Here is a 15,482-nt window from a genome sequence, read left to right as displayed (position 1 = left end):
TATAAATTGCTAAGATTTAAAGAACTGTTTGTGATTAATATTAATTATTTTGTGAGGCTGACACTCGTAGCAGTATTTATCAGTAATAATAATTAGAATTATTTATTTCTTAAACGTATGTATTTACATTATTACAGTTGCATAGTCAAGCATTATACTTTTGTCCTCACAAATGTGCCTGTATTGGTATTTTGTGAATTTCCTCATGTGTCCTTGAACTGTGGACCAGTCATCAGTCAGTGTGCTGGGCAGACACCACATCTGCGAGCAGCACGGGGAAGAGAGGGATAACAAGTGTTGGGTCAGGGCCGCCTATGTTTTCCTGATGGAGCAGATGCGTTTGCTGAGAGGCTGCGACGAGCAGAGCGTGACCTGGTGGAAATGGAAAAACCTGTTACAGGAAATAAAATGTTTTGCTGCCACCTGCTTTTGTTCAAGGGTTGCAGTTTTGTTTAGGATCTGAGCAATGCTGTTTTTTCACCTCTTTTCTAGTCTGTCGTGTCACATGTGAGAAGGAAGTTCATAGGTGAAGTTCATCATGTGGTGCCAAATAAAGCATCATGTGAGCGAAATCTCCAAAATAACATGTTAAGTCAATTAAAAGTAAAGTAAAATCACACATTAGATCTCTTTATTCTCCTAGACATCAGTGTTAATAAATTAAGGTCATCTCCTTTTGAGATTTTCAGTTTTCACAAAAACTTAACTGTTAAGTTTCCTGAGCAATAAAAGAGCAGGGTTAATGCGTTCAAGCAGTGGTTATTTATATGCCAAACCTGTATTTACAATATAATTCAGTGCTCTGACACATTAATCACCCTATCTGATGAACTTTCTCAAATTAAGGTGGGAATTTGGTGAAGCATTAACACACTCTTTAGATCACTGTGTTTTCTGGTAATTTTTTAACCAAGAGGTCGTTACTCTTTGCAGTAATGTCTAATAAACAACAGTTTTATAGCTTTCCTCTTTCCCTGTCATTGCTCCACAGTTCAAACTCCATGCAGTGAAAGAAATGGAGGGTGTTCCCACCTGTGTCTCCTCTCCCCCGTGCAGCCCTTCTATAGCTGTGCTTGTCCAACTGGGGTTAAACTCAAAGAGGATGGAAAGACTTGTCGACCAGGTAAAAAAACTTTGGTTTGAATGCTTAAAAAGACCCAAAAAGTATACGATAGATAGATAGATAGATAGATAGATAGATAGATAGATAGATAGATAGATAGATAGATAGATAGATATGGCTGCTTTTCTATGAAGAGCATGGAATGGTTTTGTTGTATTTGTAATTTTATTATGATGTTCCTGCTCTCGAGCGTAAAATTAGATTTTTATGAACTGTGGCCTTTCATGGGCTGGTTTTGGTATGAGGATTGGCATACTGTGCATCTATAAAACATTTGCATGCCGTCCTGCACAGAAGACCATGACAGAGATTAATGTTTGACAGATGGTGGTTAATTTGAGTTTACAATTTAGTCAAAATCACTCTCCTCTGATTCAGCAGCAATCATGAATCATAACCTTATTCCAGAACAGCTGAAAGCTTTACTACTTTTTCTCTTTGTAATGAGAGTTTTAGCCTAGATGAAGAGCTGGTAGACCTAGTTTGGGGCTTTGATGGTCCCATGTCAAGGTCGCCTTTTAGGGGCTGTCCGGGTCAGTCCAATGTTTGTGTGTTTAGGTCCAGTTCAGTTTGGTTGAATTACTCCGTGGTTTGTATACATTCCCTCATTTCCAGACTCCTTAAGGAATGTCCCTCTGCTGGTCGTAAATTGGTAGTCATTATGGGGTCTTCGGAAATACCAGGGAATTTAAAAATGACATTTGCCAGGTCTGGAAAAGTCATTGCATTTGATACAATCTTAGAAGTCTTGAAAATGATCCTTTCAAATCAAAAATGTAACTTTTTTTTTTTTTTTTTTTTTTTTTTAGTAAAAAGAAGTCTAGGGAGTTCATTGGTGAAACTTTGTGGGGAGTGTAGAAATTTTAGTAAAGTAAATTGAGGACAGCAAAGATCCAGGCATATTTGTATGTCCAAAAAGGACTTTTCTTGTTCAAAAGCAAAATGCATTTGTCCTTTTATTCTTGATGAGGATGTACATTAAGCATTAAGGGCTACTCTAAAATCAGGCTTCACCCCCTGGCTTGCTTGAGGTTTTTTTTATTTCCCAGCCTCTCCAGAACAGACTTGTCCATTGTATCTGTGCACCCAGCCTGCTAATGACAGACTGCTCTTTTATTAGAAAAAAATACATTCACCCCTACCCAAGTTGCTCTGCCTTTCTACTTGAATTTATAACTCCTTCAAATTTGAGGCAGTGTATTCCCAGGCCAGGAAACAATGAGAAGTATTCTTCAAGCCTTCATTCCAGTGGCGCAATTGAAACATGGAGCTGTCCAGTGTTGCATTAGCAGAGGACGGGAGGTTGTCTGGCCAAATGAAACGTATTCCCACTGACCTCAGGATTAAGCAACTCTCCTGAAAAGTTGACAACTAATCAGAACAAACAATAGCCCATTGTACTGGACTTTCATTAGCTGCAAGGCAAGGGCACGAGTGGGTCCAGTAGGACAAAGGATTAGCATGAGCAAACGTCCACACCTCATAGTTGTTTAGCTTGGGTGACTAAATTGAAGGCATTTGTTTTGGTTTAGTCAGACGTCCACTCGCTTTGATAACATGCAAGGCAGAACGAAGGACAAATTAAAACCAAAAGAAGTAAAAAAAAAAAAAAAAAAAAAGCCCAAGAAACCCTAGAGGAGCTGTTTTTTCCTCCTCTTATTGGTGTCAGTGCTGATGGATGTCACTACTTATTGGGTGCCGTGGACCGCAGCTGGTGTTGTGGGTACTGGAGCGTGCTCGGTTACAAAGAGAGATTAAATAAGGACAAGGTTGGACCTAATTGCTTCCACAGATTGGGTCTAGACAGATTCTACTGTTGGTATTTAAACCTGGCATGCGGTTTTTGTAATGGAGCAATGCGATCTTGCAGTGCACCGTCTGCAGGGACAACTCTGCAATTCATGCTACTAATTGCTACTGTCAGACTCAGTTTTCTTTGACGAGTTGAATCTGTGCCCTAGGCACGGTAGTAGTCTTAATACACATTTTTGTAGACCTTTTTGCGAGATGCTTTTGAGTTACTGCTTTCCTAATTGAAGTAGACAGTGCAGGTCAAAGGCCAGGGCGATCTCTGGTCCATGATGGATCTTTTGCAGTATCAGATGTCTCCGTTGTTCTCAACCGTATGAGCAAATCTCAATCTTATTACCAGGGGCGGAACAGGTGCTTTTACTGGCTCGCCGCACCGATCTTCGGCGGATATCCCTGGACTTACCTGACTTCACGGACATCGTCTTACAAGTCAGTGACATCCGGCACGCAATTGCCATCGACTACGACCCAGTGGAAGGATATGTATACTGGACGGATGATGAGGTGAGGGCCATCCGCCGTGCCCGAATAGACGGAAGTGACGCCCAGACTTTGGTCACCAATGAGATCAACCATCCCGATGGAATTGCGGTGGACTGGGTGGCACGCAACCTCTACTGGACGGACACTGGCACTGACCGCATTGAGGTGACTAGACTCAATGGCACTTCTCGACGCATCCTCATATCCGAGAACTTGGACGAGCCACGAGCCATCGTGTTAGATCCCATAAACGGGTATGGAAGTTATGTACTTCATTTCTGAGATCTCTTAGAGAGTTCCTTCGGAATTAGCATGTAATTTACCTTCCTCTTGTTGCTGTTATGCAGATACATGTACTGGACTGACTGGGGAGAGATGCCCAAGATTGAACGAGCAAACCTGGATGGAACAGACAGGGTTGTGCTGCTCAACACCTCCCTTGGTTGGCCCAATGGTTTGGCCATTGACTACATCGCAGGAAAGCTTTACTGGGGCGATGCCAAAACGGACAAAATTGAGGTAAGTCAACTAACATTTTACTTTAAAGGTGGTCACCTTGTTGCAATGTTTGCTCATTAGATTTCTTTTCACCAGAAGCATATGCAAGTAGCTGTGAAATTTTATGGTGTTCCATGCTGGACAATGGCTGAATTGAGACTCGAGCTTTGGTGCTGATTGAATAGTCTGAGTATGTGGAGTAATGAGAGGGGACCTGAGGACTGCTGGAGAGTACAAGGGCGAATTCTTTGTCGAAAGTGAGCAGCTAGTCCTCCAAGTACTTCCCTGAAGTGATCATCATATGTACATTTTGCTAATGGCCTTTTAGAGGGCATTTCTCGAAAGGATCCAGTTGTTGTTGTTTTTTTTTTTTTCAAAACAACCATTCGAATAGCGCCCCCTTCCTGCAGTGAGCAAAATTGCAGTTTGGAAGATTCTAAAGAGTCTTGAGATATCTGTGAGGCTCAAGAGTGTATTGAGTGCACATTCTTTATTGACATTGAAGTTTATCAAGCTGTTGTTTCAGTGTAAAGTGTTTCTGGAATCTGATACTGATTGTGTAATCTAAAAAAAAAAAAAAAGGGACGCCAGACATCCGGTCAGTTCCCGCACTTTTGTTTTTGCTTGAAGACTTAACCATTGTGAAACCTCAAGTATATTTGAAGAGATTACTTGTGTAACGTTTCATATTTACATGGATTATTTTCTGTTTTTGCATTCTAACTCGGGCCTCAGACCAAATGTCTTGATTTATTCTGTCATAATTTCTCTCCGTCTGTTTTTGTTTCCTCAATGTCTGTTCTTTTGTGGCACAGGCTTCGTGGTCTGGGCGTTTTCGTGGTTTTGGCATTGTGTAATTAGTCAGCTACCTGTAGGCACAGGTCCCTGGGTGTCATAATACAGAGGTTTTTCATTCAGTCAGTATGCCTGAAAGCCTGTAGTGTAAACACAAAAGAAGCTAAGGAAACATCCCCCTCTTATTTTCTCGCGCTTGTTTGCTTTTCTTCTCACGCTGACTCTCAGCAACCTTTGCAAACCTGGCTTTCTCAATATCTTTTTACACTGACTAATAATCTCTGATATGTAGACATAATTTCTACAATTCTGTGAAGAATTATATGTAGACATTAATATTAACCTATATTAATAAAAGCTGAGGACCTAATGCATTGACTAATGTTTACGAATTGAACAATTTATGTATGTTATGGCTCAAACTAGAACTGCATAACAATACAGTTGATCTGGTGTCGTCTAGGTTCATAAACCTGTTAACCTAGGTGTATGGCAAGTTTAGGTAAGAGCTCTCAAACTGTGCATTTAAAGGGTAGGTATTATTTATTGATGCACTGAACTCACAGCGAGTTTGCGGACAGTCACAGCAAGCAAAATGCCATCACAACTAACCTGTTTGTAACCCAGGGCTTTTTTTAATCTGCCAGGTTCCCTGCTGTGGCGTTTAAAGAGAAGGGGCAGTAGGACAGGCGGGCCAAGGGTGAACGGCAGGGCAAGGGTGGCCTAAAACACCACCAAGACTCAGCGCGAGTCCCTGTTTGTGTGCACTCTGCTTTACTCTCTCTTTGAGATGCAGAGGTGTTTTCTGTGGCCGTCAAAAGGAGGAGCGAGGTGGTGTTTTCCTGTGTTAAAGCTGGGCTGAATGAGTTGAGGATTAGGGCACTCCTGCTGACAGATTGAGCTCGGTAAAAGGCCAGATGCTCATTGAAGTCCACGTGCAACACCTTCTAGAATAATCCTCCACCAAACATCCCAATGGAGGACTACTGAGCACTGGGAATCTGTTTTAAAGCTGCATTTCCTATAGGAAAAAAATACATTTTAGCGATTGTATTTTTGCTAATTTCAAAACTGGTTTTAGCGAAAACCTCCTCGCATTTTCCTCAAGAAAAAGAGTTGTAGAAGGTGGTCTTTGGTACATTTGCATTGTAGGTTTTGTAGTCAGTTCAGCCAACCAGCAATAAAAATCAACATTTGGATGGATTTGAAATTCAGACTTTTCACTCACCATCACCCAGGAACATTGCATTGCTCAAATGTTGTTCTTTCATGCTTCAGGAGATTTAATGAAGAGCTCATTTGTACAACCTTGTCTCGGATGTTTCTCCCTAAAATTCCTGGAGAGAAATAAAAAGAGTCATTGATAAGATATTTGTTGCTGTAAAATGAACATAGATAGCATAGCTCAGATAATTTTGCATAGCTCAGATAATTCTCTGAAGCTTCTCTGAAACTCTAGAGGAGAAACATGTGAGAATAATGCTGGTGTGAAGTTCAAGATGTATGCACAAATCTCCACTTAATCTCATTGAAGAGATCTCATTTGTGATTGTTTGTGGCAACCATCACCAGAGGAGCATTATTATTATTGCTTGCATGTTGCAATTTTATTGCTTGGTTTTGTATCATGTCAGTGTGAGACATTGCTGAGATCTAATCTGAAATTCTGGGTCTTTTTCTTCGCATTGCTATAACTGAGAAACATTGAAGAAATCTCATTTGTGGTTGTTCTGTCCTGTTGAGATTATCACCCAGAGGGGCATTGTTATTGCTCGATGTCAGCTTTGTCTTAAATGGTTCTTCTTAGTGTAAATCCAAAAAATGAAAACAGTTGAGACAATTTGTCAGATAATTTGATATCAGAAGAATCTGATGAGAAATATCAGTTCATACTGATATTTTTGGCAGATCTGAGCACAGTTCTGAAACTCTAAAATGGACAGGGTCATTTTCTAAAGAGAAAAATCTGTTCAGCAGAAGACTTTATTCATTTGCTCTCCATTAAATTTCATTACCTTGTAGGAGAAAAAACTGAGATATTAAAAAGCCTTATTTGTGATTTTACTGGGTCTTTGGAAGTGTTCTGAAGGTATATTCGGGATGCACTCTTTCTCCTGCCCGGCTGAGGAGGGAAGCCCTGTGGTCATGTGTTCAGAGCTGACCCCCTGCCTACTCCAGAACAAAAGCTGCACAGAATAGAGGCGGAATCTCGCGGAGGTCCTCCTCCATCCACGCACACCACCCCACCCCTGCACCAGATGCACTTTTTGGGTGGCTGCGCCACATTCCCCAGCGTCCCAGCAGCTGACAAGTGTGTTCTGTTCTCCTTTCTCACAAGGGTTCTTCAGATTCACCTTAATGGAGGCGGAGGCCATTCTTTAGCTGGCCCACTTACCCTCTGAAAGGAAGAAAAGCCCTTGAAGTGCTAATCGCTGGAGTTGCAGCACGGCCCGGCCATCAGTAATTTCTCATTAAAGATTTTTTTTTTGCATACTGATGCACGCTTACCTCATTTCAGCTGCCCTTTTTGTTTTGAAAGGGCCGATTCTGGACTGCCTCCGAACAGAGTCACATTTACATGTTACTGTTTGCCTTTTTTTTTTTTTTTTTTTTTTTCACCCACTTGGTTCCTTTTGGTCGATGGTGGGTGTGAGGGAGGGCGGCTCTTTTTTTAGGAGCTGAAAACAACATTAAGTTTTAAATGAGGAGTTTTGAAAAGTGCCTTCTGGCATTTGGAATGTGGCTGCTCACTGCCTGAATGGTTATAAATAGAGGGATGGAGGCTTTCGGGCCCTCCTCCCTCCCTCTTGCCTTCTTGCTTTTTTTCCCCCTTTAACACGGCTGGTGATAGGCCTTGTCTGAAAGGGCTTTTTTACCTTCCTCCTTGAAAAGTTGAATTGCAATTGGGGCTGAGGACATTTCCATTGTTAATTTTTCATGTTTGTGAAAGGACCATGTAGCAGTTTCTCTAGCCTATTTTTGAAACATGATTTTTAGGCTTGACAGTTTTTATTTATAGTATATGGCTGTCATATTTGGTTTTATAGGGATAATTTACCCAAAATTGAATGTTCTGTCATTTACCCTCTTTTTCCGTCATCTTTTTCCTTTTTCTGAAATAATGGTAATATTAACAAAGTCATTATGAAAAAAAATTCTGTAGCACACAACAGGAGAAATTTTGAAGAATTGACTGGCCACTTTTTCATGCAATTAGAAATGAATAGAGACTGAAGCTTTCGAACATCAATAAAGATGCAGAAGTGCCACTTTCGTCCAAGTCTTCTGAAAACTTTTGGCATCTGTGTGAGAAACAGAATAATATTTAGTCATTATTCACTGAAAATCTTGAATATATTAAAGCTGTGTCTCATTTCAAAGGCTTTGCATTTGCCGCAATGATTCGTTCATAAATCAGAACGATTCAATTCTCGATTTCACTTCACTCAGCAGTCCAGCAGTTAACAGCTCACTGAAGATTATCTGTAAATAATAATCTAAATATTGTTCTGTTTCTCACACAAAGATGAGTATGATTTCATAAGACTTGGTATATAGTGCATGAATCATATAAATCGCTTTTAAGATACTTTTTTCATGCTTTTATCTTCTTTCTGTAGCTTGAAAGCTTCAGTTTCGAGTTACTGTAAGTGCGTAGACCTACACAGTCTCCAGAAATTGTGGATGTGAGTAAATGACAAAAATTTTTAGGTGAACTATTTCTTGAATGATGTAAATGGCCACTAAAAAATGTTTTTATCCTTACATTTCACTACATAGACGGACATTTGCTTTTGTGGTCAACCACCTGACATGTCCTCACCTTCACAATACAGAGCTCCAGCTGGTGTTTCAGTTTCACAGCCTGTTCTCTTTAATGACCGAAAGATCATTTGAATGTGTGCCAAGAACATCCCCTTTCATCTCAGGTCCTGTACGTCTGAAAAGGAGGCTTGATTATTGGCACTTGCATTGGAAGGTTTTTTCCTTAAATAGTATGGGAATTGTGGGGCTTTCATTTCTGTCGCTCTCGCCGTGTGTTTTCGCCTCTTTTCCGAGCAGTCAAACTCACCCCCTTCTTCACCCCACCCCTTTGAACCCTTTAGAAGTCGCCGCAGACCCCCTCAATTCACCCCCTCAGTGTAGAGATGTTTAAGATAACTCGTTTGACTGATGTGCCGTCCCTGGTGTAGAAAGTCCCCTGCTTTGTCGGGCAATTATGTAGATTCTGCTTTCACAGAGTCTTTTGTGACCCTGATTGCGAAGTGCCATGGGTGCCCTCTGGGTTCCCATAAAGACAAATATGTAGAACAGAGTGAAGCAGAACTTGCGCAAAACAGGAGGGCTTTTTTAGGGTCGTCTCAAGCAGAGATGTAAATATTGTTGAGGGAAACATCTTGTACACTGGTCTGAAGAGGACATCATCATAGGGTAGTTTGCTCGAACTGTATTGTTTGCATTAAATATGTGTGTGTGTTTATATATGCAAAATAAATATACACAGCACACACTCATATTATGTAAACAAAAACTTTTATTTTGGATGTGGTTAATTGTGATTAATCGTTTGACAGCACTTTTTTATATTATATATATTTTATGATATTAAAATCTTTGATACCATATAATTTTCATAATCCTTGTCACCAATGTCAATGTCAATATCAAACTAATACAAGCCTAAAAAGACAAAAAAAAAAAAAAAACTCAAGCTCACTGAAAATAAATAGTCAGTGATGAAATAATTATAATTATTTTTTATTATTATTTATTCTTATTAAAGTTACAAAAGTGATTTAGTCAAGAGCGGTGAGAAATTTTCTAGCAATGTGCTATGATTAATATGAATGGCAGACAGAACGAATATTGGACAGCTTCCCCTTTAAGACCGAAGTCCGGATCTAATATACTGTTACATAGGCTATGCGTTTTCTCTTTCAGCTGTTTCCTCTCTCTTAAGACCTAAATCGCTGTCTTTATGACGATACTTGTCAAGACGGGGATTCTGACGCATATAAGTGTGTTTATGTAATCGTTCAAAGTTAATAAAGCGGCAAAAAAAACAGAGACGGTGCACGCATAGAGCTCTGTTGTTTGTGTTTCAACGGCTTAAAATCAGTTGTTTTAAAACTGCAGTGCTTAAAAACACGTGCTACAGATGTAGTCCCTCATTTAGGAACGAGCTCCTCGTTTTGTTCTGGTCGTTCTCCACCTGGTTCTGTCTCCCCTTCACGCCCCATGGGTGGCGTGTAAAGATCGCACTCATCCAAATGATTAAAAAGTATTACCGTAAACAATGTATTTTGCGACACCACGAAATAAACGATAGAACATAATATGAAACGATAGATTTTTTTATTTAGTCCATCGGATACATATCATCATATCGCACAGATATATATATATATATATACATACATACAGGTGCTGGTCATATAATTAGAATATCATCAAAAAGTTGATTTATTTCACTAATTCCATTCAAAAAGTGAAACTTGTATATTATATTCATTCATTACACACAGACTGATATATTTCAAATGTTTATTTCTTTTAATTTTGATGATTAGAGCTTACAGCTCATGAAAGTCAAAAATCAGTATCTCAAAATATTAGAATATTTACATTTGAGTTTGAATAAATGACCATCCCTACAGTATACATTCTGGGTATCTCTTGTTCTTTGAAACCACAATAATGGGGAAGACTGTTGACTTGGTAATGATCCAGAAGACGAACATTGACACCCTCCACAAAGAGGGTAAGTCACAGAAGGTCGTTACTGAAAGGTGTGGCTGTTTACAGAGTGCTGTATCAAAGCATATTAAATGCAAAGTTGACTGCAAGGAAGAATTTGGGTAGGAAAAGGTGCACAAGCAACAGGGATGACCGCAAGCTTGAGAATATAGTCAAGCAAAGCTGATTCAAACACTTGGGAGAGCTTCACAAGGAGAGAACTGAAGCTGGAGTCAGTGCATCAAGAGTCACCACGCTCAGACGTCTTCAGGAAAAGGGCTACCAAGCCACTTCTGAACCAGAGACAACGCCAGAAGCATCTTACCTGGGCTGTGGAGAAAAGAACTGGACTGTTGCTCAGTGGTCCAAAGTCCTCTTTTCAGATGAAAGTAAATTTTACATTTCATTTGGAAATCAAGGTCCCAGAGTCTGAAGGAAGAGTGGAGAGGCACAGAATCCATGTTGCTTGAAGTCCAGTGTGAAGTTTCCACAGTCAGTGATGATTTGGGCTGCCAAGTCATCTGCTGGTGTTGGTCCACTGTGTTTTCTGAAGTCCACAGTCAACGCAGCCATCTACCAGGAAATTTTAGAGCACTTCATGCTTCCTTCTGTTGACAAGCTTTATGGAGATGCTGATTTCATTTTCCAGCAGGACTTGGCACCTGCCCACACTGCCAAAGGTACCAAAAGCTGGTTCAATGACCATAGTGTTACTGTGCTTGATTGGCCAGCAAACTCGCTTGACCTGAACCCCATAGAGAATCTATTGGGTATTGTCAAGAGGAAGATGAGAGACACCAGACCCAACAATGCAGATGAGCTGAAGGCCACTATCAGAGCAACCTGGGCTCTCATAACACCTGAGCAGTGCCACAGACTGATCGACTCCATGCCACGCCGCATTGCTGCAGTAATTCAGGCAAAGGAGCCCCAACTAAGTATTGAGTGCTGTACATGCTCATACTTTTCATTTTCATACTTTTCAGTTGGCCAAGATTTCTAAAAATCCTTTCTTTGTATTGGTCTTAAGTAATATTCTAATATTTTGAGATACTGATTTTTGACTTTCATGAGCTGTAAGCTCTAATCATCAAAATTAAAAGAAATAAACATTTGAAATATATCAGTCTGTGTGTAATGAATGAATATAATATACAAGTTTCACTTTTTGAATGGAATTAGTGAAATAAATCAACTTTTTGATGGTATTCTAATTATATGACCAGCACCTGTATATATGGGGTGGCACGGTTCGTACCTCGGTTCGGGGGTCACGGTTCGATACGATTTCGGTACAACAGGAAAAAAACAACAAATCTACTATGCTCTGTTTCTTTTCATTTATTTTCAACAGAGTAGTACAGTAGTTATACTAAATATTATATTACATTATTTATTTATTTATATTTATTTATATTTATATCTGCAGTACATATATACATACAAGGAATAAATTCTTGAAATATATTTGATTTAGTTAACAGATAAACGAGGGGTGGGGGGGAACAGTGTGACACATAACAGCCTATATGCTGAGTTTCAGTTCATTTTTGTGACCAGCTTAATTTGTTCACAGAATGGAAACTCAAACGGCAGAAAGCAACATCCTATTTGTTTTCTTTATCTTATAAAAGAATATACAGTGCATTAAGACGATACATGTTTAAAGTTGATTCTGCTGGTATAAGGAAACGGTTGAAGTGATCGCGTCTCACACACACACACACACACACACACATCAGTTCCAGCATTGCTAAAGTACTTTATCAAAATAGAGTACAAACATCAGCGCACCCGCCTATGTGTCACCGTTGGAACGCGTCTGAAGTACAAAGCCTATAATTTACGTAATAAATAATAGTTTAGCATTCAGATACGTTACATCGCAAATATGGAAATATTATGGAATATTTTGATTTGTGCCGAATGAGAGAGGTAGGATACACGAGCATAAAGCTCCATTTCGCAAACAGTTGAGTTCACAAACCTTTAAAGTGTATTCCTTTGTCAGTCTATGAGAGATGCATTCAGAATCAGCACATGGTCACTGTCTGGGGGCTTTGTTTTCAAGTGCGCCACTCATGGCATTCGCTGTTCTTCTGCTGGCGGTTATCAAACAGCATTGCATTACTGCGGGCACCCCCTTCTGGATTGGGGTGAATTGCCTGTATTCGTTGTAAGGCCTCATGCACTGAACCGAGATGTCCGTACCGTGACGGTTCGGTACGAATACATGTACTGTGGCACCCCCTATATATATATGTATGTATGTGTATATGTGTATATATATATATTTATTTATTTATTTATGGTGTCAAAATTAGCGCGTTAACGCAGGCGATTAATCTTTTCAGTTTAATGCGTTAAAAATATTTAACACAATTAACGCAGGGGCGGGACTACGGTTGGCCATCCCACTCACAACTGCTGCTTCTGTCACTTTTTCTCTTGACAAGAAGTTAATTTATTCATTCGCAGAACATCTTTACGACCACATCAAACGGGAGACGTTTCAGACACACGCTCCACTTCATTTCAGCGCCAGGCATGAGAAATGGTACTGCATGCACAAAGGCGCTGGCTGTAGCCTGTATTCTTTCATATCAAAGCGCAAAATAAACTACGTGCATGCAATGTCACGGTCAGTTAAGTCATGAATTTACCAAAAAGGCGATTAAAGCTGCCTTAAAACTGTGCATGCATGTAATATATTTTATGAGTCACATTTATGAACATGTCTCTAAAATGGTTTTCAAAAGTGTCCTGGAGCAGTCTCCCTCATCTAACACATCCGATTCAACTCGCCAGCTCATTAATAGAGAATTTAAGACCTGAAGTGGGTCAGAAAAGGTGAAGAGAGTTGAGAGAAAATATGATGCGTGTTAGATCCGCGTCATGTTCAGCAGCGGCAGCTCTTAAAGAAAAAACAACCTAATAACCAGCTGCTGTGATGTCTGTTCATTACCCAACAAAAGAAAAAAGAAGAATCAATAACTTTTATAGCTTTAAGGATTCATCTGTATTTAATTTAGAATTTAGTGTTTAATAACTTCAACATCAATTTCTGTATATTTCTTCTGAAGGGCACAGGTAAATATGACATTTATTATAATGGGTTTATGTTAAGATTGTTTTAAGTTCACTTAAATTAGAAGTTTGGCTATAGTCTATAGGCTACAGTCCGAAGCGCTATTTTACAGAGAAATCAGTAGTATTGGTGTCAGTGATACTGGCCTTCAGTCATAGAAAAAGATGCCATTAAACTAATATAAAAAAATATATACTGTCTTTGTTGTTTGTACATTAATTTGAAGATTGAATGTGAAATTATTGCAATATAAAAGTATATTTAAAAACTTTAATGTTAGGTGGGATTAATCGCGATTAATTTCAGAAAAATTTGATTAATTAATTTGTTTTTAATCGATTGACAGTACTACTATATACACACATACATACAAATACACACACACATATATACATATACATATATATATATATATATATATATATATATATATATATATATATATATAAATATAAATATAAATTAATAGTATATATTTATAAATTTGTTATTAGTATATATATTATTTTATTAATTTATTTTTACAATAAAAAAATATATAAAAACTTAATGACAAATAGATTCTAAATAAAATCTGAAAAATTATAGATGCATGTCTACCAGTCAGACCTTTGTATTTCATTTTATGTGTATTTATTTTCCAGTATATTTATTCTGTATTCTGTCCATTCACATTGCTTAATAGCTACATTCTTCCCTTTTTCCCTTTCGTAAAAGTCTTCATTTTCGTCTCAATAAAGCCATTTGACTACAATGAATCCTGAAGTGCATTTTGATGGCCCTTCAGTATGGCAACACCGTGACAATGAAAAGCAACAGCTTGAAAGAGGGCTTTATTTACGGCGGAACGATGTGAGGTGGCCGAGGGCTCGTCTGCTGATGGATGCTGGCAAAAAAAACATAAGTGTGAAGAGGATCAATAATGCTTTTCTCTAAAGTCCCCCCAGAGCGTTTGCACCAATGGCCCTAGCACATTGTGGCCGGCAGGAGCCGTGAAACTTGATTTGCGCAGGGTTTTTCCAGCGAGGGGCCTCTCGCTAAAACATTGGCCATGCTAATGATAGCTCCTTTGTCTATGAGTTAGCGGCACATCCAAGGCCCATCAGAGTGAGGGCTGTTTTGATTCGGATGGTAGTGGTAAAATAAGCTGCTTTGAAGAGGCTGCGAGCTTCAAATGCAGCTCCGCTTACATGCGGTTCCTACAGGTGATGGATGTCCCACACAAGTCTGGCAGACATCCAGAGAACTTCCTTCCCAGGCAGGAAGGAGGCATATTATAGTACGTTTGAATAGAATATTATGTACAACTCAGTTGCACACATACACATACACATACACATACAGTTACAGTATGTCTTATTCTGTAACATTGGGCAGAAAAACTGTAACATGCAGCTAGTGTCCATGACGCATTTACAGCGACTGGTCTCTGTTCTAGTTTTCTCACTAGAATTCGCTCCGATGCAACAGAATTGCAAGTTTGCGCCTCTGTGCAGGCCAAATCCAGCCAGTGGTAGTCCAAGCCAAACAGCACTATAGTTAATTGCCTGGTAACAGTTTGTTGCTGTTGCTGGCTGTTTCACCATGAGGTCTTAAACTTTGATGTTCCAGGCTCCAAGGATACACGGTTTCACTTGAATTATAGGGGTATAAAAGACACCTGACTTTCATAATATTTTCCGTCTCCTGTGGCCAGCGCCGCGCACACTCTCCAGCAATTCTTTCACTCATGCTGTTTTTTAGTAATTTTGTTTGAGAAAACAAATACGCTCAAATGTAAGATTTTTACAGGCCAGCAAGGCATTGACGGACTGCAGAAACGCTCGAAATTGCCGTTAAGCGTGATGAATTAGAAGAGTAGATGGTTGCGTGTGTATAAAGTGTTTTAATGGTTACATTTTAAAAGACCAAGTCGGTTTCCCTTGAAAAAGAACCATTAGCATTTGT

The 15,482-nt window shown here is 39.4% G+C and overlaps 1 protein-coding gene across 1 annotated transcript in view; it reads left to right on the top strand.

Moving 5' to 3' along the window:
- Nucleotides 1-15,482, top strand: part of lrp5 (low density lipoprotein receptor-related protein 5) — a 77,592-nt gene that overhangs the window by 24,969 nt on the left and 37,141 nt on the right. The window contains 3 exon segments of the mRNA XM_058766885.1: nt 992-1,123; nt 3,276-3,672; nt 3,766-3,937. Of these exon segments, the coding sequence (XP_058622868.1) occupies nt 992-1,123; nt 3,276-3,672; nt 3,766-3,937 (701 nt within the window).

The sequence above is a fragment of the Onychostoma macrolepis genome, chromosome 25 (genome assembly GCF_012432095.1).
Source record: "Onychostoma macrolepis isolate SWU-2019 chromosome 25, ASM1243209v1, whole genome shotgun sequence".
NCBI classification, from domain to species: Eukaryota; Metazoa; Chordata; class Actinopteri; order Cypriniformes; family Cyprinidae; genus Onychostoma; species Onychostoma macrolepis.
Note: the sequence above shows the minus strand (reverse complement) of the source record. Positions and strands in the feature narration are given on the sequence as shown.